This window comes from Fusarium poae, chromosome 1 (assembly GCF_019609905.1).
Source record: "Fusarium poae strain DAOMC 252244 chromosome 1, whole genome shotgun sequence".
NCBI lineage: Eukaryota > Fungi > Ascomycota > Sordariomycetes > Hypocreales > Nectriaceae > Fusarium > Fusarium poae.
Genome location: NC_058399.1, coordinates 2,479,141 through 2,499,945, shown reverse-complemented (window position 1 = coordinate 2,499,945; position 20,805 = coordinate 2,479,141). Strand labels below are relative to the sequence as shown.

General features: G+C 48.3%; 10 protein-coding genes across 10 annotated transcripts; 4 read left to right on the top strand and 6 right to left on the bottom strand.

Moving 5' to 3' along the window:
• Positions 1–209: 209 nt before the first annotated feature.
• On the bottom strand, positions 210–830 carry FPOAC1_000823 (uncharacterized protein; the record flags this gene model as incomplete). The annotated part of the gene is made up of 2 exons (XM_044845434.1): positions 210–526; positions 578–830. 2 exons carry the CDS (start codon positions 828–830, stop codon positions 210–212), a joined length of 570 nt encoding a protein of 189 aa, XP_044711350.1.
• Positions 831–1,309: 479 nt separating this feature from the next.
• Positions 1,310–1,822, bottom strand: FPOAC1_000822 (uncharacterized protein; the record flags this gene model as incomplete). Its single annotated transcript, XM_044845433.1, has 2 exons — positions 1,310–1,515; positions 1,570–1,822. The coding sequence occupies 2 exons, from the start codon at positions 1,820–1,822 to the stop codon at positions 1,310–1,312; spliced, it is 459 nt and encodes a 152-aa protein (XP_044711349.1).
• A 531-nt stretch (positions 1,823–2,353) lies between these two features.
• Positions 2,354–5,008, top strand: FPOAC1_000821 (uncharacterized protein; the record flags this gene model as incomplete). Its single annotated transcript, XM_044845432.1, has 7 exons — positions 2,354–2,686; positions 2,741–2,831; positions 4,026–4,052; positions 4,117–4,460; positions 4,518–4,608; positions 4,661–4,740; positions 4,796–5,008. 7 exons carry the CDS (start codon positions 2,354–2,356, stop codon positions 5,006–5,008), a joined length of 1,179 nt encoding a protein of 392 aa, XP_044711348.1.
• Positions 5,009–5,843: 835 nt separating this feature from the next.
• FPOAC1_000820 (uncharacterized protein) lies at positions 5,844–6,947 on the bottom strand (the record flags this gene model as incomplete). The annotated part of the gene is made up of 1 exon (XM_044845431.1): positions 5,844–6,947. The coding sequence occupies one exon, from the start codon at positions 6,945–6,947 to the stop codon at positions 5,844–5,846; it is 1,104 nt and encodes a 367-aa protein (XP_044711347.1).
• Positions 6,948–7,580: 633 nt separating this feature from the next.
• Positions 7,581–8,519, bottom strand: RPN11 (multicatalytic endopeptidase; the record flags this gene model as incomplete). Its single annotated transcript, XM_044845430.1, has 2 exons — positions 7,581–8,274; positions 8,329–8,519. The coding sequence occupies 2 exons, from the start codon at positions 8,517–8,519 to the stop codon at positions 7,581–7,583; spliced, it is 885 nt and encodes a 294-aa protein (XP_044711346.1).
• A 780-nt stretch (positions 8,520–9,299) lies between these two features.
• RPD3 (histone deacetylase) lies at positions 9,300–11,418 on the top strand (the record flags this gene model as incomplete). The annotated part of the gene is made up of 4 exons (XM_044845429.1): positions 9,300–9,494; positions 9,566–9,866; positions 9,914–10,455; positions 10,504–11,418. 4 exons carry the CDS (start codon positions 9,300–9,302, stop codon positions 11,416–11,418), a joined length of 1,953 nt encoding a protein of 650 aa, XP_044711345.1.
• Positions 11,419–11,916: 498 nt separating this feature from the next.
• On the bottom strand, positions 11,917–12,306 carry FPOAC1_000817 (uncharacterized protein; the record flags this gene model as incomplete). The annotated part of the gene is made up of 1 exon (XM_044845428.1): positions 11,917–12,306. The coding sequence occupies one exon, from the start codon at positions 12,304–12,306 to the stop codon at positions 11,917–11,919; it is 390 nt and encodes a 129-aa protein (XP_044711344.1).
• A 1,398-nt stretch (positions 12,307–13,704) lies between these two features.
• On the top strand, positions 13,705–14,914 carry FPOAC1_000816 (uncharacterized protein; the record flags this gene model as incomplete). Its single annotated transcript, XM_044845427.1, has 2 exons — positions 13,705–13,970; positions 14,029–14,914. 2 exons carry the CDS (start codon positions 13,705–13,707, stop codon positions 14,912–14,914), a joined length of 1,152 nt encoding a protein of 383 aa, XP_044711343.1.
• Positions 14,915–15,321: 407 nt separating this feature from the next.
• Positions 15,322–16,387, bottom strand: CSR1 (phosphatidylinositol transfer protein csr1; the record flags this gene model as incomplete). Its single annotated transcript, XM_044845426.1, has 5 exons — positions 15,322–15,508; positions 15,563–15,669; positions 15,722–15,891; positions 16,120–16,184; positions 16,242–16,387. 5 exons carry the CDS (start codon positions 16,385–16,387, stop codon positions 15,322–15,324), a joined length of 675 nt encoding a protein of 224 aa, XP_044711342.1.
• Positions 16,388–17,956: 1,569 nt separating this feature from the next.
• On the top strand, positions 17,957–19,772 carry FPOAC1_000814 (uncharacterized protein; the record flags this gene model as incomplete). The annotated part of the gene is made up of 4 exons (XM_044845425.1): positions 17,957–18,038; positions 18,096–18,127; positions 18,187–18,266; positions 18,317–19,772. 4 exons carry the CDS (start codon positions 17,957–17,959, stop codon positions 19,770–19,772), a joined length of 1,650 nt encoding a protein of 549 aa, XP_044711341.1.
• Positions 19,773–20,805: the final 1,033 nt, after the last annotated feature.

The window sequence follows — 20,805 nt, the reverse complement described above, 5'->3', positions numbered from 1 at the left end:
TGTCGGCGGAGAGATTGTGAAGTGGACAGTAGCAATCATCCGTTGGGCAACATCATTATCCATAGGCTGGGAGTTTTGGAATCTCTTTTTACCTTGTTTGAAATGAAATGGTTTTAAGACCTAGATGAATGAATGCTTGTACAATTGACATTTAAAGCATGTATCCGTATTTCCTATCACTTTCTTGAATACTGTATATTACCAATTTTTTACTCATCGTCATCGTCGTCCTCATCATCTTCCTCGTCATCGTCGTCGTCATCTTCTTCTTCAGCAACAGGGTAGTGTGAGCCAGCATTCTTTTTCAACTCGCTACCTGCTGGAACATCACCACCTCGCTGCGATCGAGCTGGATCAGCCTGGTGTTTTCCCTTTGTGCAACCCTTTGCGCCACCCAGTTTGGAACAGCACGACCATTTGAAGCCATCAGGACATTCCTCACGCATCTCAGGCGTATCTATCTCACCATGACAATCTTCATCATGATCAGCCCAGAAATCTCCTGAATCGTCCACTTCAAGATCTCCTACAGTACTTGTCATCAGTATGTACTTCAACCGCGGTCAACGCAACGCACCTGGATGATAGCGACAAGACGTGTTGGTGTTATCCTCATTTGTAAACGCCTCGTCGCATTGCACACAGACGAATAAGTCGTTCCGGGCTTTGCGCTTGAGTCCAGTAGTCGGGTTGTCGGCTGCTTTGAGAACACGGTAGTGGTTCAGAGCGCGTTTGCAGACAGACGGGTCGTCGCATAAAGCGAGGAGGATAGCGCGTAGCTGATGCTCCGGTGCTAGATGGACCATTTCATTTTCCAGTGACATTGACATTTTTGTTTATTTACGAGTGCAATTGGTGGTGTTTGATCTATTTTGAGTGAGTTAGATAAAATTTTAGGGAGTAGACTGGGTTATATTTTGGTGTTCTGTGGGGGGTTATTTATACTGCTGAGTATAGGTAGTATAAATTGCTTCTTTCTGGAAGCCTCGATAAGATACAATGACGATCATGTCGGCGAATCTAAATAGTATGGATTCTTGTATACTTACTTCACCACTTTTCGCGTTGGCAGGCAAAGACCTTGAGATTCAATTGTATAATTCTTGTAAGTATTATTTATTTCTCAAATATATATATATATATATATATATATTCGCTTTTGTGTATCGCCTGTATCTTTCTTTTGTATATAATTTTGTTTAAATAATTCCTCATTTAGATATTGCGATATGTGCTTGGGAAGATTCATTCAGAATCTTCGTCCTCATCCATCTAGGCCAAGAGCATTGGCGGTGTTAATATCACTCGATTAAGAGCCCGTCTCTCGTCTCGACTTCAGAGGATCTGCTTCATGCTTTCCAACTTTACATCCTGCTTCTGACCCTCCCTTGTCGCAACAGGTCCAAGTAAACCCCTCGGGGTGTTCTTTGCGCATTTCTTTTGAATCTATCGTCCCATGGCAGCTTTCATCGTGGTCGTCCCAAACATGAGCATCGTAGTCAGCCTCAAGCTCTCCTATGTGATGTTGGTCAGTTGCAATCTATGTTTCTATTATAGATAGTTACTTACCCGAGTGGTAATAGCAGGCCGTTCTGAGAGTGTTATCGTTCTTGAAAAAGGTATTGTCGCAATGAACACATATACAAAGCTCATCGTCAGCCTTCCGCTTTTTCGTGTTGGAAGGTGTGTCAATAGCTAGTAAGTCGTCAAAATGTCCCAGCGCGCGAACGCGAATATCCTGGTCATGGCAGAGCTCACGAAGGATGGCCCTAATTTGGTGTTCTGGCGCCTTCACCAAGTCTTCCAGTGTAGACGACGGCATTCTATGAAAGAAGCAAATGAAGTGGCCGTGCCTAGATTAATGGTTGTTTGTTTGTGTAAGTTTAAGGTGTTGAAAAGATTGCCCTGTCCCGCATTTTACCAGGGGGTCGAGAAAACATGATTGCTTTTTTCGTTTGGAACGCCAAATATTGAGACATGGCAAATCGGCTGGCCACCATTTTCTTTAATATATGGATAATGTCGGAAGAGATATTCGGATGTTGTAAACCTAGAAAGCCTATTCAGAACTGGATAATTAGTCTTGTCTATATTTATATGCTATTTTGTTTGCTGTGAAACAGAGGGCATTACTAAGTGTTGTATAAATGAATACTACTAATGTATACCATCAGTTGAGGCTGTTTGCAATGCACCAAGATGGCATGAGGCGTGGCCATGGCTGATATTGTGAACCCAAACTTGTTTGTCTGCTTTTCTTCTTGACTTGCTTCTTTCCCCGTCATTCTTGGAAATCAACATCTTACATGGGCCCATCACCAATCTCGAGGTATCACTCTCAGAACTATACAATATGCTCTTCTTAGTCAATTGTATGGTATTGTTCGTCACTCTTGTCGCTGCTAGGGGATGCAATCTTGTCACAAACTCGACCTGCACCTCTGGAGCGCATATCATAGTCGCCAGAGGCAGCCTTGAACCTCAAGGGCCCGGTATTATCGGAGTTATCGCCCAGCACATCTCGAGCAGAATTCCCAACTCGGATTTGAGCGCTCTCGAGTATCCAGCCATATATGACCCTTACAAACCTTCTCAGATTGAAGGCGTCAGAGCTCTTACCGAAGTGGTTAAGCAGTACTCTGCACGCTGCCCTAGAACAAAAATGATTTTACTCGGGTTCTCTCAGGTAATTCAAGTCTGTTGTTTGATGTGATGGATAGAGTTAACCAAGTGACAACAGGGGGCTCATGTCATCGCTGATGTTATGTGTGGTGCAAGTTCAGTTGGGTTTCCAGCTACAAACCCACAGCCCCTTAACATCACTGACAAGAGTAAGTTGAAGTCACCAATCTAAATGACCCTGGCCGTCTTTACTTGCTCATTCGTTGGAAACCAGTTGCCGCTATTGTCTTAATGGGTGATCCGAGTACAACAAAAGGACAGGCCTTCCACGTTGGGAGTAGCAAGGGCGATGGTGTAAGTCAGCAGCAGATATCTCCAGCCAAGATGACGATTGTTGATTCAAATCGCCAGATATTCCCTCCCAACAAACCGAATGGGTGCCATTATGTCTCTGGCAAGACTGTGTCTTTCTGTGATGCAGGAGACCCCTTCTGCGAGGCTGGAGGGCATGACCTGAGCACTCATATGAGATATGTGTCAGCATATGGACAAATGGCTGCTGATTTTTCTGTTTCCATGTTCCATCTTGCCTAGTTAGCGTCCTTTTCCTCTCGACTGAAATCTACCTCTGATACTCCATGTCACTTGGCTCGATCTAGATTGCTATCCATCCCTGCCAAGAGATAGATAGGCAAACAAACAATCCCTCGACCAAGCTTTGGCCCAACAAATTCGCTGAAATGCTTGAACCACCAGATTTTGAACAATCAAAGGATCCTTCCTACTCACGACCCGTTATATGGTGGGTTTAAACTAGAGATGCAGTGTTCCTACGCATCTTTCGGATTCGCAAAATAAACTCAACTGGGATATATAATCCAACGCTAATCGTGCTCGGTAGAATCATCTAATCTAACGTCCACCTCGAGAACCTTTCCTTTACTAGATAGTATATGATAGCCGCATGTTTTGGACGAGGCTTTTATATAAACGGATGGAAACCTATCCCAATGTAGGCAAAAGCCCGAACAGCCCATATCGGTTTGATCAAAACTACCCCAGACCTTGACCCTGTCAGTCATTAACTATGGATATCTGCCGCCCCCAGCGCAAGTGCAAGTTCGCAACATTTGACGTACAAGTACTAGGGCCGTTTACTTTCTTTGCTTTTTTTGTTCCGAACTCTCGATCATGTGGGTCTGATGCTACCTGCGATTTAACTGGCAGGTAACTAACATCGAATATCGTGGGATAACGAAATGTGAATTACATGGTGTTGGCACTGGCAGCAAGAATCTATATATCTTTCTTCCTCACTCTCCTTTATTCCACTCTATCTTTTTCTTCGTCTCTTCCTTATCACTCACTATACTATTCTGTGCTGTGTGTGTGAATCACTGCAGTTGTCAAGACCAACACTAGGTATCTCGGTAGGCTATTTATTCCCTCCATCCTGCACCGAAATAAACAAATCCTCTAACTCCTTTCCAAAAGCTTTCACAGGTACCACGACCAACGCAAACATGATCGCTTTCACTCTCCTTCTGAGCTTTCTCGTGGCTCTGGTCGCAGCCGAATCCACCACATGCGCCAACGGAGCCCATGTCATCGTGGCTCGAGGTAGTCTTGAACCTCAAGGCCCTGGAGCCATGGGCGAACTGGCCGAGAAGGTCCTCAAGCTTGTCCCCGGATCTGACATGGAATCTCTCGTGTACCCTGCCCTGTATAACGAGTACCTCGACTCTCAGCCCGCGGGTGTTCGCGCCTTGACTTCTGTCATCCACAACTATGTGAAGACCTGCCCCAAGACTCCGCTGGTTCTCATGGGATACTCTCAAGTAAGACAGACTCAGGACATGAAATCCTGGAGAACCTATAACTAAACTTTCTTTCAGGGCGCTCACGTCATCATGGACACCATCTGTGGTGCAAGCTCTACCGGATTCCCTGCCACCTTGCCTCAGCCTTCCTACATCACTGACAAGAGTAAGAGAAACCCAGATCTTATACAATTCTGCAGGTTACTAACCTTTGGCAGTCTCATCTGTTATCCTCTTGGGCGATCCCAGTCTCACAGAAGGCCAGACCTTCCACGTCGGAACCAGCGTTGGCAATGGAGTAAGTCATCGAGGAAGAGACCAACTCTCGTCAACCAAACTAACTGATCCCTTAGATGTTCCCTCGTAACCTCCCGGCCGGCTGCGACAGCATCGCCGACAAGACCGTTTCCGTCTGCGATAAGGGCGACCCTTTCTGCGAAGCTGGTGGCAAAAACCTCGACGTCCACTTGGGCTACATTCCCGTCTGGGGAGACTATGTAGTCAAGGAGGCTGTCAAATTTGTAAAGGCGGTCGTCAAAAAGTCCAAGGCTTGTGCACGAACATGATTTGACGAATTTTCTTGGTTCGAGGTCTGCTCGATCGATAGACTTATTATACCCCCAGGATATGAAACCATACGACTTTGACTTGGATTGAGGTTTTAAATGGCCAAGACGCGAAAACGCGCATATTGAAATCCAGTATTAATCAAGTATATAATCCAAATGCGTCGCAATGCGATCTGATCAATCTGCGTCTATCTTGCACTCACTTGAAGACCTTAATATTAATATGCATTTTCTCGATGATGGACGTTACGTTACAGTCGAATAAAGGTGATATCAATATTGACAAACTGCGCTGCTCTGATATGGGATTATGAGCTGTTAGTGCAAGGATGAGTTAAATACCTAGGCATGTAGGAAAGACTCTCGCTTACATGCTAGTAGGGTTTTCTTAGTCCAAGATCCCCGGTAGTTCTCTGTCGTGTAAGTGAATACCGATAAAAGCATTCAGAGAACATACGTCACGAATTCATTTTTAATTTGGGTCTCGGCATCATTTTGTGTAGGGTTTTTTTGTATTCGCTGGTGGCATAAGCCTTTGGCGACCATAAGGGCCGCCAACTCATCATACTCATCATACATTGTAGAACTGATCTATCAATCTATTTGCATTCTTCCTCGTTGTGCCGTCCAGTCCTGCTCATTAAAACATAAGAAATAAAAGAAATCTAGGGGTATCATACGTCTTCCGTAAACCAAAATGACCAAATTCCAATTCTCAGCCCCCATTACCATTCATTCATTAAAGCCATTCATTCATCCATCCATTTGTTAAACTCCCAAAAAGAAAATCCCACGTCGCTCGCATGTCCCTCCGGAGAAAAATCCCTCCTCTTCAAGGCCAGTCGTCATCGGGGATTCTCCATCCAGCTTTCGCAAATAAAGGTACCGATTCAGGATAGGCCAGCGAAAAGGGTACCCAGAAGCGGTCTTGGGTGAGATGAGGGATTCTCTCGGGCTTGAGCCTGTGCTCGGGCATCCTGCACTGGATGATCCTGTTGAGAATCCACACCATCTCCCTTGCGAGATTCTCCTGGCGGTCCTGGTCTGAGTGCTTGAGCTCGTTCACGTACGTTCTAGCCAGCTCATCAGCCAGACCCGCTAGTGAGAGCATCGAAACGGCAGAGCGGCCTACTTTTAAGACGTGCATGTCGGCGAAATCGTAAGGGAATCTGACGCGGATCTGACGTAGCATGCCGTCGCGTGTCGCAACTCCCCAGAGGTCGTGTCGTTTGGGGATTGGGAGCATGCCCAGCGCTTTTGCCCAGCATTTCTGATTCTCGCGCGTGTGTTCTGGGCATAGCATGCTCACTTTATATGGTCTCGCGTCGTAGCCGTAGTAGACCATGGCTGCCATGCCGCTTACGGCGTAGGGGATGTGGCTGAAGCGAAGCGCTATCATGTCGATTACTTCACATACGGCCTCGTAGTTCATTGAGCGGTCTTCCAAAATAATGATGGCTTCGTTGCTCCCTGTTCTATCCGCAAGCGGGCAGAGTATTTCATCTGGTGCAGATGCAAGTTGTTGGACTTGCCTCCCGTCCCGATGCAGGGGTATGGGCGTCCGGTATGGAGACTGGTGTTGTGGGGGATGTTGACGTGGAACCACAGGCAGAGGCTTCTCAAGGTCAGGCCTATTAACACCTCGAGCTTGTGTTAGACCGCCTGACACCTGATAAACCTCCTGACTCTGATTCTGACTCCAACCCTGACGCTGACTCTTGTAATAATAATAATTTCCTTGCTGCTGCCCTCGCGTTCCAAGGCCGCAACCATTTCGTGCATTTGGTGCATTTCGTGCCTTGTAATGGCATCGTGCTTGTGGAGGATACTTTGTTCCTTTTCTGGAATGCAATTTCTGTTTCTCATAGTCAGAATCTTTCATCGTGAGAGAGAAACACTCGCTGAAGAGCGAGCGCAGAGACGTACGGAAACCCATTTTCACAACGGCTTCTCTGGAACGATTTCTGCGACTCTTTTCTCTTTAATCAACGGGCATCCGGCGGGACTTACCAATTACTTCAGACCTGCTGATAGAATTGATGGGTACTTTGGTTAGATTCGTAGAATGTTGTGTCATCGGACAAGTGCTTCTTCTTGGTTGAGTGTCGTCTTTGTTTGTGTAAAAGCAAAATGGATAATAGCCGTATGCAGTGCGTGATTGTTTACCACAAAGTTGAGTTGAGACAAGGGAAAAGGAGAAAGAATAGAATTGCATACCATGCGTGCGCTTATATAGAAAGGAGCGCCTTGTTCATAACTGCTCGCACAAGTACAAGATGGAGAACAGGTGCATGTTCACAATGTTCAATACCTAAACAAAGAGGATGCTCCAACACCACCCACAATTAGGCCGCACAACAGCCTTGACCTCACTCACACGAACGGCACAGCAAGGAACATATGCAGATTAATGCCATGCATGCAAATACGATGCTAACCTTGTGTGCAATAATTCGTGACATGGCTAGGTCTATATCGTCCGTCCCGCCCGCCAATGCCTATTAATCTTACAAGTCCATCCCGTGGCCTCGCTATCCCTGTTGAACTAGGTGTACTCGCCTACGCTCGCTCATAACTCCTCCTCCACGTCCATCTCCTCGCCATTCACTTGTCCCTTTGAACCTGCTGGCGTCTCCCTTTTGGGCATGGTCGCCTCTTTGTCAATCATTTGTCTCGACACAGAAACAATGTTGTCTTCGATGAGCTCCTGGCCAACATCCTCGAGATGCTTCTTGGGATCCAACTTGCCAACGTATCGGGTCTTAAGCTGATCTTTGGTCAACTCGGTCTCTTCCTTCACTCGCTTCTCATAGCCATCTGCCAACGTAACCAGCTGCTGCAGTCGATCCTTATTTTTGCAACCCTCATGTCGGAAATCGTTCATCTCCAGAGCCTCGGTCCACACGTGCTTGTGCAGGTTCATGAGCATGTTCTCTTCGAGAGCCGTCTTGCGGTAGTCGATGCCGATCGAGTAGTAATGTCGGTTCAAACCGTGGATAAGGGCTTGAATTGAGGGTTTGTTGAGGTGACCCAAGTTACTTGTGCTTTGTCTTGGTTCTTGTCCCAGCATCAAAAGCTGGGGGTTGATGAGTCGGAAAGCGTCAATGACGACTTTGCCCTTAACGGACTGGATGGGATCGATGACGACAGCCACGGCACGGGGGTTCAATTGCTCGAACGATTGTTGAGTATTTATATCAACCGACGAAAGCCAGCAGCCGAAACCAGGATGCGAGTGGTACCATCCGACAACCGACTCGGGTCTGTTGGGGCAGATTAGCAAGAAATAACAGATACTCGATCGTCAGTTAACGCACCTTCCTGTCTGTCGAAGCATATCCATCATCTTCGTCTGGAAAACAGGGTCGACGGCCTCGACACTAACGCCGGTGCCACTCTGGGGCATAGCAAACACATCCATAACCTTGACGGTAAAGTCATCCACGAACTCGCCCAGCATCAGACCCATAACTTCCATGGGCACACCTGCGCGGCCGTGTCGAAGCATTTTGAGGAGGGCGAGGGAGGAGATGTAGACTGTTTCGGAGTTGTCGATGAGATTGGTGTTATCCTGTGTTTATAAGAGTTAGTCTAGGCTCTTAGAGACAAGAATCTCCTCCACAAGAGCTTCAATCAACAGGATCGTAGCTTACAGTTCCATGAGCAGGTCCTCCCAGGCCCATACCGCCGCCACCGAGTAAACTCCTGAATCGCTCCATAATATCGTCTGTTTTTTTAAAATACAGGTGAAATGCGCGTGGTTTTATTTGTCAAAAAGCGTTCAGGCGTCGGTGTAGATGTGATTGTTGGTGGTGATGGAGGGTGTTGCTATGATCGGAGCTTGGTAGAGGCTATTGACGTTGACGCCAGCCCGGCAGCCTGGGAGCCACAGCTGGAAGCTTAGTCACGTCACGTGTAAAAGCTCCCTGTGGCAGTGCCGCAGTCTCATGCGAGGGGCTCTAATTGTGGCTAAAACTAATTTAGATAGGAACGGCCTAACATTAATCCTTGTAAATGGCACTTTGATGGAGCTCCGACATGGGCTTCGCCAACGCTCTGCCCATGTATGTACTTGCTACTAACTTACACTCAAGGCTGCTTCTAGAAAACACCTTCTGCTACACCAAAATTGCCCTTCACGTTTCGATTGAACATGCTGAGCTCTCTCTGAGCTAGTTAAGCTTCATACAATTTTAATCATCTTTTTCTCTGTTCCACGCATATTCAACTTCACCCTTTTCTTCCCACCCATTTCCCGAGATTCGCGACACCCTCAGTAACCGCAATCATGGGCGACGACATTCGTGTTGAGCTCGGCTCAGTCGCGCTTAATGCCTCATCGCCCAAGAAGGTTGCTTACTTTTACGACTCTGACATTGGTAACTATGCCTACGTTACTGGACATCCTATGAAACCTCATCGTATCCGGTTGGCGCATAGCTTGATCATGCAGTACAACCTGTACCAGAAGATGGAGATATATGTAAGTCTATTCCTGGTCAACATTCGGTTCCGCGCGGGCTTTTCAATGAACTTGTGTTGACATTCCTGAAGCGCGCGAAACCTGCGACCCGAGGCGAAATGACCCAATTTCACACGGACGACTACATCGATTTCTTGCAAAAAGTCACGCCAGATAACATGGACAGCTTCATGAGGGAGCAAGGAAAATACAACGTTGGAGATGATTGCCCTGTGTTCGATGGTCTATTCGAGTTTTGTGGTATCAGTGCGGGTGGTAGCATGGAAGGCGCTGCAAGACTCAACCGCCAAAAGTGCGACATCGCCATCAATTGGGCCGGTGGTCTCCATCACGCCAAGAAATGCGAAGCCAGTGGCTTTTGCTACGTCAACGGTATGTTTTATCATTCACGCGAAACGGCACTGTCTAACACTCTGTAGATATTGTTCTCGGCATTCTCGAGCTCCTCCGATTCAAAAAGCGGGTCCTTTACATCGATATTGACGTCCATCACGGTGATGGTGTTGAGGAAGCTTTCTACACCACCGACCGTGTCATGACCGTTTCTTTCCACAAGTATGGCGAGTATTTCCCAGGCACTGGTGAGCTCAGGGATACTGGTATTGGTCAAGGAAAGAATTACGCTGTCAACTTTCCTCTCCGAGATGGTATTACCGATGCGTCGTACCGCTCAATCTTCCAGCCTGTTATCGAGAATGTTATGAAGTACTATCAGCCCGAGGCTGTTGTTCTACAGTGTGGCGGTGATAGTCTTTCAGGCGATCGACTTGGTTGTTTCAACTTGAGTATGGATGGTCACGCTAACTGCGTGAACTTTGTCAAGAGTTTCAACCTCCCTACTCTTGTTCTTGGTGGAGGTGGCTATACGATGCGAAACGTTGCGCGCACATGGGCGTTTGAGACCGGTGTTCTGGTCGGCAAGGAAATGGACCGAACATTACCCTACAATGAATACTACGAAGTAAGTCGCCTGGATGCGGTCTAACGAACATTCACTAATGCGAAGTAGTACTATGCTCCTGACTTTGAGCTGAACGTTCGATCCTCCAACATGGAGAATTCCAACAGCCGCGAATATCTGGAGAAGATTACTTCATCAGTCATCGATAACCTCCGACAAACTGGACCTGCGCCATCAGTGCAATTGCAGGACGTCCCACGGAAGCCTTTTGGCGGCATGACCGACGAGGAGGAGGCTGAGCTGGATGACCTTGATGAGGATGAGAACAAGGATGTCCGCATGACGGAACATCGCTGGGACAAGCACGTTGAACATGATAACGAGTTCGAAGCCAGCGATGATGACGAGATGGCCCGTGTCAATGGTGCTACACGCCAGAACGGTAACAAGCGCAGCTTTACTGATTACCGCAAGGGAGAAATGGATGTCGATAATCCCGACGCTCCCCCTGCCAAAGCCCCTAATGGTGCTTCTAATGATGATGCTGCCGAAGAACACGCTGGCGAGGACGGGCATGATGTGAACGACGATACTATCGACGACATTTCAGCTCCTGATCAGCCCGAGAAAGATCAACCAGAGAAGGCAATTGAAAATGCCAGTGAGGGTGTGAAAGAGCCCGAACCAACAAAAGTTGATGGAGACGGCGATGTAGGCATGGAGGACTCGGCTGTTGAAGAAACGACGATTAAGAAGGAGGATATTGAGACTGAAGCACCCGAAGCACCCACCGAGCCTTCAGCGCCAACAGAAAAGCCTGCACAGGAAGAGCCAGCGGTTGAAGCGGCGGCTCCCAACGCTGCTATTACTACAGAGCCAGCCTCGGGGCCGACCCCTGTCGAAAAGCCAGTAGAATCAACTGAGGAAGCCCGAAGCGAACAGCCTGCCGATGTTATGGACGTCGATACGGAGAAGGATAAGCCGGAGCAACCCAAGGAGAAGAGCAAGAGCCCAGCAAACTAGGAGTTGCCAGGGAAGCAAATCGTCTTGATTCTTTAGGCATTTTCATGTTACAACAAAAGCTCATGCCACACTTGTTGTCTTATACACGCAGCTGGGTCTTGAGTAATCAGAACAAATAGGCACGCTGTGCTGAACGACGATAAGATGCGGTCTGCAGTTCGGGCGTTGCAGGCGTAGGATTACATACGGCACGAAGGGAGACGCATTATAGTGAATGCATGGACAGCTGGTATTTGGCTGGGCCATGTATGATAGGACCGCTATTTTTATTATGAGTTTCTCTATTTTAGGTCGTCATAGCGAAAAGAACTAATTTATACCAGTGCAATTTTGCTGGTTGATAGTAGAGCAAGACAGAATTGTGATTTCATTGTGGGTTTTTCGACTGCATGATTTCCTTCCAATTTGATACAAACCACACTTACTCTCCTCAGTATCGACCTTGTTATTCAGGCTGATTCACAATTTGTTCCTTTTTTTTTTTTTTGAAGGGCCAATCTACTCATTGTATGAGTGCTCGCCTCGTCCGCGCTTAGCTACAGGCTCCTGGGGTGGAGTGGCAACAGTTGGCGCCATTCCATGAGTAACTTGAAGAGAGCGAGAGCGAGCCTCTGCTTGGTTCCAGGGGCTATTTTTGCATAGGAAGTGGTAGCGCTCAAACTCCATAGCGTGTGAGGCAAGTTCAGGGGTTAAATGGCCGTATCGATCAAGTCTGGTAGATGTGTTGCTATTATCTCGAGGCTTCAAGGTTGCGGCTTGGGGTGTTGCTTCTTCGGTTGAAGTGTTGTCATTGTTGGTATCTTCATTCGTTGGTGTTGCAAGGCAATAATCCTCGAAGAGTGCCGTCACCTCTCGTTCAATAGCTTGTTTTTCTTCAGAAGTCAGCATTTTTCTTGAACAAGTACCGAAAACGTTATTGGAGTCACTGATAAAGTGAGAGCTGTGTTAGACGGAAGTTTTGAAGGTGATGTTTCCTTTGCTGTTTGCGGGTGGCTTTGCCGGTGCTGTTGAAGGAAGGAGAGCTGAACACTCCAAAGAACACGTTTTTTCACCCTTTATATGTGTTTATTATGAAAACCACAACCGCGCATGAAATAGAGTGTGAGTCCTGGTATTATATGCACTCAACGTTTAAGGTTGCGCGTGTAAGCTTAACCTTGACGATGTTGTATCGTAAGGCAATAATACATGCACAAGAATAAATAAGATTGAAACTCTATCGAACCGTACTAAAGATGGTACAGTCAATAAGAGCACAATGTTTCTATATTAACATCACTTCTTGATATTAGATTCAGCCCATATGCAACGAAAGTCTGGACACATCACCACCAGCAATTTGTCCATTAAGTTCCAAAGGAACTGGAACTAAACTGTTCAGACTTCACTGTCTTCGAGTGAACTGGAATAAGTGATATAGCTTTGCTCAAACACAATGAGACTGCTGGGATACCATTGCCGAAACTATTCGACTGACTGGCGCAGTAGAAACGATACCTATTTAAGCTCTACAATACAAAGAAAAACAATGTAGGAGTCTAGCCTAGTATAATAAACCGATCTACCAACCTCACTTTTTCTTCTAGTGACCAATCTGCTAATATTCTGAGACGGGATCAAGTCTAGGGTGAGGATGTAGAGAATGGTGGGGGACCGAGATAATGATAAGATCCCCCACTTTCCGTTTTATTTCGCCCGACGTATTTGAATGAATAGCAGGGTAGGGGACGAGGTACATTAGGTGCTTTTAGCGTCGACTGCGGGGAGTCGAAAAATAATTATTTCCAACCCATGGCCTCTGAAGCTTGGGGGTACAAAAATAAACAGCCTAACAGCTATAGTTTAATGAGTATAATCTGATCAGCTATTTTCGTCTTTTATTCTTCAAACAGCCAATTTTTTTTTTTTGATACCCTGAGGACCGCCTCGACTCGACAAGAGGCAATCCCGCCGCCATCGTCATATTTATTATCCTCACGAACGCTCGGTCGCCACTCACCATTTGGTGGTCTTTTCACGATTTTCGAAGTCCAATACTGACTCCTTCCCTCGCCCAGCGACTAAGAGTCATAGGGGGTAAAGTTCAAAGAAACAACCTTTTTCTCATACAATACAAAAGCATTGCTCAACAGCAAACTACCACTTCTTACTTACCGCTCACCATATCATGTCAATATAGCATCGGATTTTTGCTACTTAGTCGACAACCTAGTCTTATGCCTTTGGGAAATTCTTCTTTCAATATCACTTACTCGACGAGCGCATCCCTCGCTTGACTCACTCACCATGCCGACCCCCGCGCCTACTGAGGTCGATGCAGCGACGGCCAAGCTCGGTGTCTGGAAAGAGGCCCTTTACGAACGATGTCGCGAATCTGGGACGGACATGTTCTCCCAGGATGACCTTATGCGCCTCGATGTCATTCCCAACCGCGATCTTATGCTGCTTGCCCGCGTCGTCCAGTCCCTTACTGATGACAAGCTTTTCATCACCATGCGCGAGGCCTCTGGCCAAGTGTTATGGAAATGGCGCGACTCCCAGGAAGCTCACAAGTATGCAAACCGAATTTTACAACAATTTTGGATTGTGAAACTGACAATTGACCGCTAGGTATAAGCAATGCTCGACCGACGAACAGGTCATGGTCTACTCTCTTATCGACGACTCGGGCGGCGACGGCATTTGGTCCCAGACGCTCCAGAAGCGCCTCAACATGCACGACTCGGTCCTCAAGAATGCCTTGAAACAACTACAGGCCAAGGGACTCATTGCACCCTTCAAAAATGTCGAGCACCCCAACAAGAAGATGTTCATCAAGGCCTCCATACGACCTAGCGATCGCGCCACAGGTGGGCCGTGGTATACTGATCAGAACCTCGACGAGGCCTTTATCGATGAGCTGCAGCGTGTTATTTTCGATTTTATAAAGCGCCAGAGCAGCTACCACAGCACACACGGAGGTGGTGCTGCGCGAACGCAGGTTCCCAAGAAGGGTGTCGTCAAGGGTGGCGTGGAAAAGGGCAAGAAGCGCGATGCTAGTCACATGGACGAGCCCCCTGCCAAAGTACCCAAAATACCTTCGACGAGTACCGTCAAGAAGGACGCACTCCTTCCTCTCCCTGCCGGCTATACGGGCTATCCGACCGTCCGCGACATCGCACGCCTGCTATCAGCGAGCGGCATTACTCATAACACGATCCTTTCCGAACATGACGTGCAGAAGCTTGTAGATGTCTTGGTATGGGACAATCTCGTTGAGTCAGTCAAGGTGGCTGGCAAGATGGGCTATCGAGTTTCTCGGGTCGCCAAGCAATCCTTGGAGAGCTGGGCTGGCCGAGATGACCCTACAGGCCGTGAAGGCGGCCCGGAATCTTTCGTGAGCGCCTTTACAGAAGCCCCCTGTGGACGCTGCCCGGTATTTGAGATCTGCGAAGAAGGTGGCCCCGTAGGCCCCAGTAACTGCGAGTACTTTAAGAGGTGGCTGGGCGTTGAATGAATAGATTACGAGAGATTTTGCACCTGGAACGATGAAGGGAACCGACATCAGTTTTATTTAAGTAATGGAGTTACGGCATGCAAGTGGGCATTTTTGTTTTTAGGGAAAAGATAGCAATGGCGTAGTAGGGCAAGCGACGGCTGTGTAGTATACAGCTGGACGCAGCGATTGTCTAGTATCTTTAGGTAGAGCAGCATCTTCATACGAGCGATACTTCTGAACCAGAACATTCATACCGGTATCACGAAATTGTTTCAAGTACAGCTTTGGGTTTATTGGTTTACATTGTTCAATAGCTAGATGTTTTTACTAGCATGTGACTAACTAGTCCCATGTCGCCAGCCCTTAGTGAGGTTTTGTTATGCAATCCCAAATTCCCGCTCGCCACGTCGTACAGTTTGAGCTGTTTACAGCTCACCGCAGTTGACGATGGTGGCCTTCTTGTTGAACTTGACGGCACCACTGCCAGAACCAGTAGCCTCAAGGGCCTTGACGACATCAAGGGACTCCTGGTCAGCGACCTCACCGAAGACAACGTGGCGTCCGTTGAGCCAAGAGGTAACGACGGTGGTGATGAAGAACTGGGAGCCGTTGCTGTGAGAGTGTTAGTCAGTGCAATCGAAGTGAGAAGGCTTTGTGGGTGCTTACGTGTTGGGGCCGGCGTTGGCCATGGAGAGCAGACCGGGCTTGTCGTGCTTCAAGGCGAAGTTCTCGTCGGCGAACTTCTCACCGTAGATGGACTTGCCACCAGTGCCCTTGGCTATGTTAGCAGCTGCAAGATATTTCCGAATGCAAGTGATAACGTACGTTGCCACGGGTGAAGTCACCACCCTGAAGCATGAAGTCAGGGATGATTCGGTGGAAGGAAGAGCCCTTGTAGCCGAAACCCTTCTCGCCAGTGCAGAGAGCACGGAAGTTCTCGGCGGTCTTGGGGACCTTGTCGTCGAAGAGGTTGAAGTTGATGCGGCCCTGCTGCTCTACAAGAGGAACAGGAGTTAGTTTCGACGGAACAATAGTGACGATTGAGGCACAGATGCGATTGAGGGATATGGGTAGCGTATGACGAGTGTTCAAGGCACAGAGACCACGAACACTGCGGCAACCCCATGTGTGGAATCGACGATGGGAATTGAGAGGCCGAGGCTACACCTCATTGACCAAAGCAGGTAAAAGAATGATGGTATCGTCAGGAAATCAAAGCTTACCCTGGACGGTAGAGGTGGGCTTGCCGTTCTGGAAGACGGGACCCTCCCAGGTGATATCGAAGAAACTGTTCAACAGTCAGAGATGGTTCCATGAATGCGGAGCTCGGCTAGGGAAAACTTACACCTTGTTACCCATGACTGCGGATGAAGCTGAGAAAAATCTAACAGTTCTGATTGTGTTGGAGAGTTGAGGAAGAGAAGAAGAAGTTCTTGCGGCAGAGAAGCAGGTATGGCGGGGTAGGAGGGGCTTGATGAGTGAGGGTCTCATTTTGAGCAAGCTAGAGGGGCAAAACGTTAGCGCGGGGCCGTTGGAACCAATGGAAGCACGTAGAAGAGGGGTAGAGTGGGAGATTGATCACGTGAAGTGATCGGAATAGCTTGGTCTCTCTATTTTGCCTGCTGAAGCAAACCCCCCAAGCTGGCGACTTTTCCCATGAGGTCACCGTGGCTATGGCCTGTGGGGCAAGGAAGCTTCGCAGCTCCTGATGATCAATGATGATGAGTGCTCCTTTTTCAACGAGACCAAACAAGTATTCAACCCTGAGCTTTAATCTTTTGACCGCCATTGCCAGCTGCTGCTAGCAGCCCGGGCGCATTGATCAGAACAAGACCGAGCCAAACCGGGTTGGTTTGGTTTGGGCTGTGGACTCAATGGCTGGTTCTCCAAGCTTCAATGGGGCTCCCGATTGAGCTGATGGAGGTTGCCGGGGCCACGCACGCTGAACTCTTTGGTTTGTTTGCAGACCGTTGAACAAGAGCAGGAACCGATGCGGCGAGTCAGTGGCCCGATGTTCGAAGTGCAGCAGACTTTTGCTCAAGGATCACGCCCATTGGAGGGGGGCAAGGGGGCATGGCCACGCCAGTGGGTTCTTGACATTGCATGGGCCCTTCCTACCACAAGTCTCATCCAGTCCATTGACCCGTGGGCAACAGTAACCATTGTAAACAGGAAGCGCAGGGGGAAAGCAATGGACAAAGGCGAGAAGAGACCGACAATGCCGGCGTTGGTCCGGACAGACAGACAGCCTTTCCAAGATCCCAATTAGGGTCACAATAGTTTAGCATTGGCCCAGAAATGTGCTCGAATGTCTAATGTTTGCTTGGAAGGCGTCTTGCTTCTCTTTTGCAGCTTGATCAAAGCCCAGCTTGTGCTTTGTCGAGAGCTTTTGGTGGCGAAACAAAGGCAGACGCGGCTTTGAAAAAGAACTGAGCTTGTACATACCTTGAACACTGATACAATTGGGAGAAGGAATGATTGTATATGGACAGATACAATTACAGCGAGTCGATGAACGTGCTGAATTTAGACTGATCTCGAGAAGGGAAGGTAAAAGTTTGGGCCAACCTGACGTCTGGTATTCTAGCTCCCTGTTCGGGCCTGAAGTCTAAGGTTGTACAGCGGGTACTCCAGGCCGATGGAACGCTTAAAGTGCTTTGGCATGATGATTACGTTTTGGCCCATAAGCAATTAATGAGCAGCAGAGATAGATGAAGCAGAGAAGAGCAACCATTATGCATTGGAAAATAGGAACTGATTATACTACTCAGGTATGTAATCGTATTAATTCCATCCACTCACAAGATAATAGATCTACTCGAATACATTGTCCTCAGCTTTGTTTGTTGCCAATCACGTGATCAGCCATGATCCATGCTGACATTGGGTTGTGGGAAATGTCCAAGTGTCCACCATGGCCGTAGTGTAACAAGGGGCATCTTGAACTCTAGATATCCTATTCCATTCCATTGAAACTTCTGGAGAGCATCATTCGAAGCTCTGCGTCACCTGTGCCGATCTTCACATCTATCTGCTGGCTTCTTCTTGGATTAGTTCAATATGGATATTAACGATCTCAAGAACACGGTCTCCAACCTGACCTTGTATGACCTCAAGGCAGGCTTTCGCAAGGCCCAGAATGGTACTTCCCTTGGTGGCCTTGTCTAATGCGCCCGATCGTTACTGACGCGATGCCCAGCTGTCATGAACTTTACCGAGATGGAGTCCAAGGTTGGTCAAGCTCTGCGCGATAACTGTGGTTGAAACACAGTCAACTCACCCATGCTTAGGTGCGCGAGGCCACGAACAACGAGCCATGGGGTGCTTCATCTACCCTTATGCAAGAGATCGCAAACGGGACATTTAACTAGTACGATACGTCGAACCACTATCAAAGTTTAGCTACTGACTATGAGCCAGCCAAACCCTCAACGAGATCATGCCTATGATTTACCGTCGCTTCACCGAGAAGGCTGCCGAGGAATGGCGCCAAATTTACAAGGCTCTTCAATTGCTCGAGTTTCTCATCAAGCACGGCTCTGAGCGTGTTATTGATGATGCGAGAGGACACATTTCCCTTCTCAAGATGCTTCGCCAATTTCACTTTATCGACCAGAACGGAAAGGACCAGGGTATCAACGTGCGCAACCGAGCCAAGGAGCTGGCCGACCTACTTAGCGATGTGGATCGTATCCGAACCGAGCGCAAGAAAGCGCGTGCGACCAAGAACAAATATACTGGTGTTGAGGGTGGCGCAACATTTGGTGGTGGCTTCTCAAGCGGCAGCTCTGGTCGTTATGGTGGCTTTGGCAGCGAGAGCGCTGGCTATGGTGGAGGCAGCGGTAGTGGCAGCGGCCCTACCAACTTTGGTGGATACTCTGGTGGTGTCTATGGTGATGGTGGTGGTTTCGGTGGTGAGACTGATGACTGGCGAGGGGATGGCGCTGCTAGCAGAGCTGAACGATTTGAGGAATACGACGAGTTTGACGAAGGCGAGCGACCTTCTGCCAGCTCATCAAGAGCTGCTGCCAAGCGACCAGAGCGCGCTCCTGCTAAGAAGGCGGCTGCCGAGCCACCCAAGAAGAAGGAACCTGAAGTTGATCTCTTTTCCTTTGACGACCCTGCGCCGGCATCTTCTGCAGCTCCTTCAGCCTCAAACAGCTCTGGATTTGCTGCGTTGGCCCCTAGCAATGCTGCTGCCGCTCCTGCGCAAGCCGACGATGACGACGAGTTTGATGACTTCCAATCTGCTGCACCTGCCCAGGCTGCACCATCCAACAGTTTTATGCAAAGCCCTCCTGTGACATCGATGGCTTCCTCAACTGCGAAGTTTGCAGCTCCTCAGCCCCAGTCTGCTCCTCAGCAGGCTGATATTAGTCAAATGGTTAGCATGGCATCAATCTCACCCGCACCGAGCGCCTCAGGCACTCCAGGACCAAACTACTCTGCTTTCAGTGTCCCTGCTGCCCCCGCGGCACAGGCTCCCAAGCCCACCGGGTTCCAGCAATCTGGACCCAACTACTTTAGTCCTGTCCAGGCACAGGCATCTAAGCCTACAACATCTGCCTTTTCTGGCATGAGCAGCACTTCCAATGCTGCCCCCAGCACTCCCACTACTATGGCCAACATGAAGCCCGTTACTAGCTCCTCAGCCAAGCCAGCATCTGCTGCTGGTGGGGACGCCTTTGGAGCTCTCTGGGGCAAGGCTAGTGGTGGTGTCAAGAAGCCTGAGACGCCTAAGGCTGGACCCGCACTGGGCCAGCTCGCCAAGGAGAAGAGCAGTGCTGGAATCTGGGGTGCGCCGGCAGCTGGATCTTCCAGTGGCAGTGCTCCTCCCAAGACTGGTGGCTCTGCTATGGATGACCTCCTAGGCTAATCTGTCCCACTGGTTGACACGTTTAAACATAAATGGATTATAAGCTGGGATCGAGATTCAATGCATTAAAGTCATGTTTAGTTGGTGGCCTTGAGAATGTACAGAATAATCAGCAACGGGGCAGCATGTTTGTTTTCATGATAGGTTCCTAGATAGGCGTCTGGCGCAACAAAATGAACCGACATGTCATGTCGTTCTATTTCAACTGTATGACCATCCGATCGACCTTGTGGGGAGGCCAGCATTAGATCGCTATGTTGCACGTAAGCTCTACGTGTGTATCAGGTGAAGACTAACCAACAATGGTTCCACGGCGATGATTTAACCACAAAGATCAGATCAAGAACTAGGATTAGAGCCCATCGATCCTGGACCGGATCTGTTGCCGTTGCAGTAGGACAACAATCTCAGAATAACCTGCAACGATGGACTCACCCAAGCAATCTCGCCATGTATGCGACCTCTCCCCAAAACAAAAGAGAGCCTCATCCGGACCAACGAACCGCTCTTTCCCAAGAACGTCTCTCATCCAATCGTGTCCTTGTCGGTATATCTTGAAACACCAACCGCCCTTTTCCTGCGCGGCTATCCGTAAACACCCCTGCACGTTTAAGCGCCGCCACGACTTTGAGCTTCTGAAGCCTCATTGGTCGCGGAACCAGACGCCCAGGACTTGGAAAAGAAAGTTTGTATCATGTTGTTTAATTGTCAGGGTTGACTTGGTCGTCTATGGTATATCGGGAAGCGCGATGGGGACGCGGCTGGCAGTAGGCGGCTGCTGTAATTGGAAAGTTGGCTAGACAAGGTAGCTAGCTATTCAATGCCTTGTCATGGTTACGGTTACGGTCTGTGTTATTCTTGTATGTTGGAAAAGTTTTGTTGACAATGAGATGTGTATAAAAGACACTGGGTTTCGGACGTTTGGAATCGTCTCTTTCTCTTCATCAAACAACTCACACAACAAACACAACCGTCTCTTTTCCTTTTTTTTCCTTGTCTCACTTATTTCCTTATTTCCTTTGTCCTCTACCTC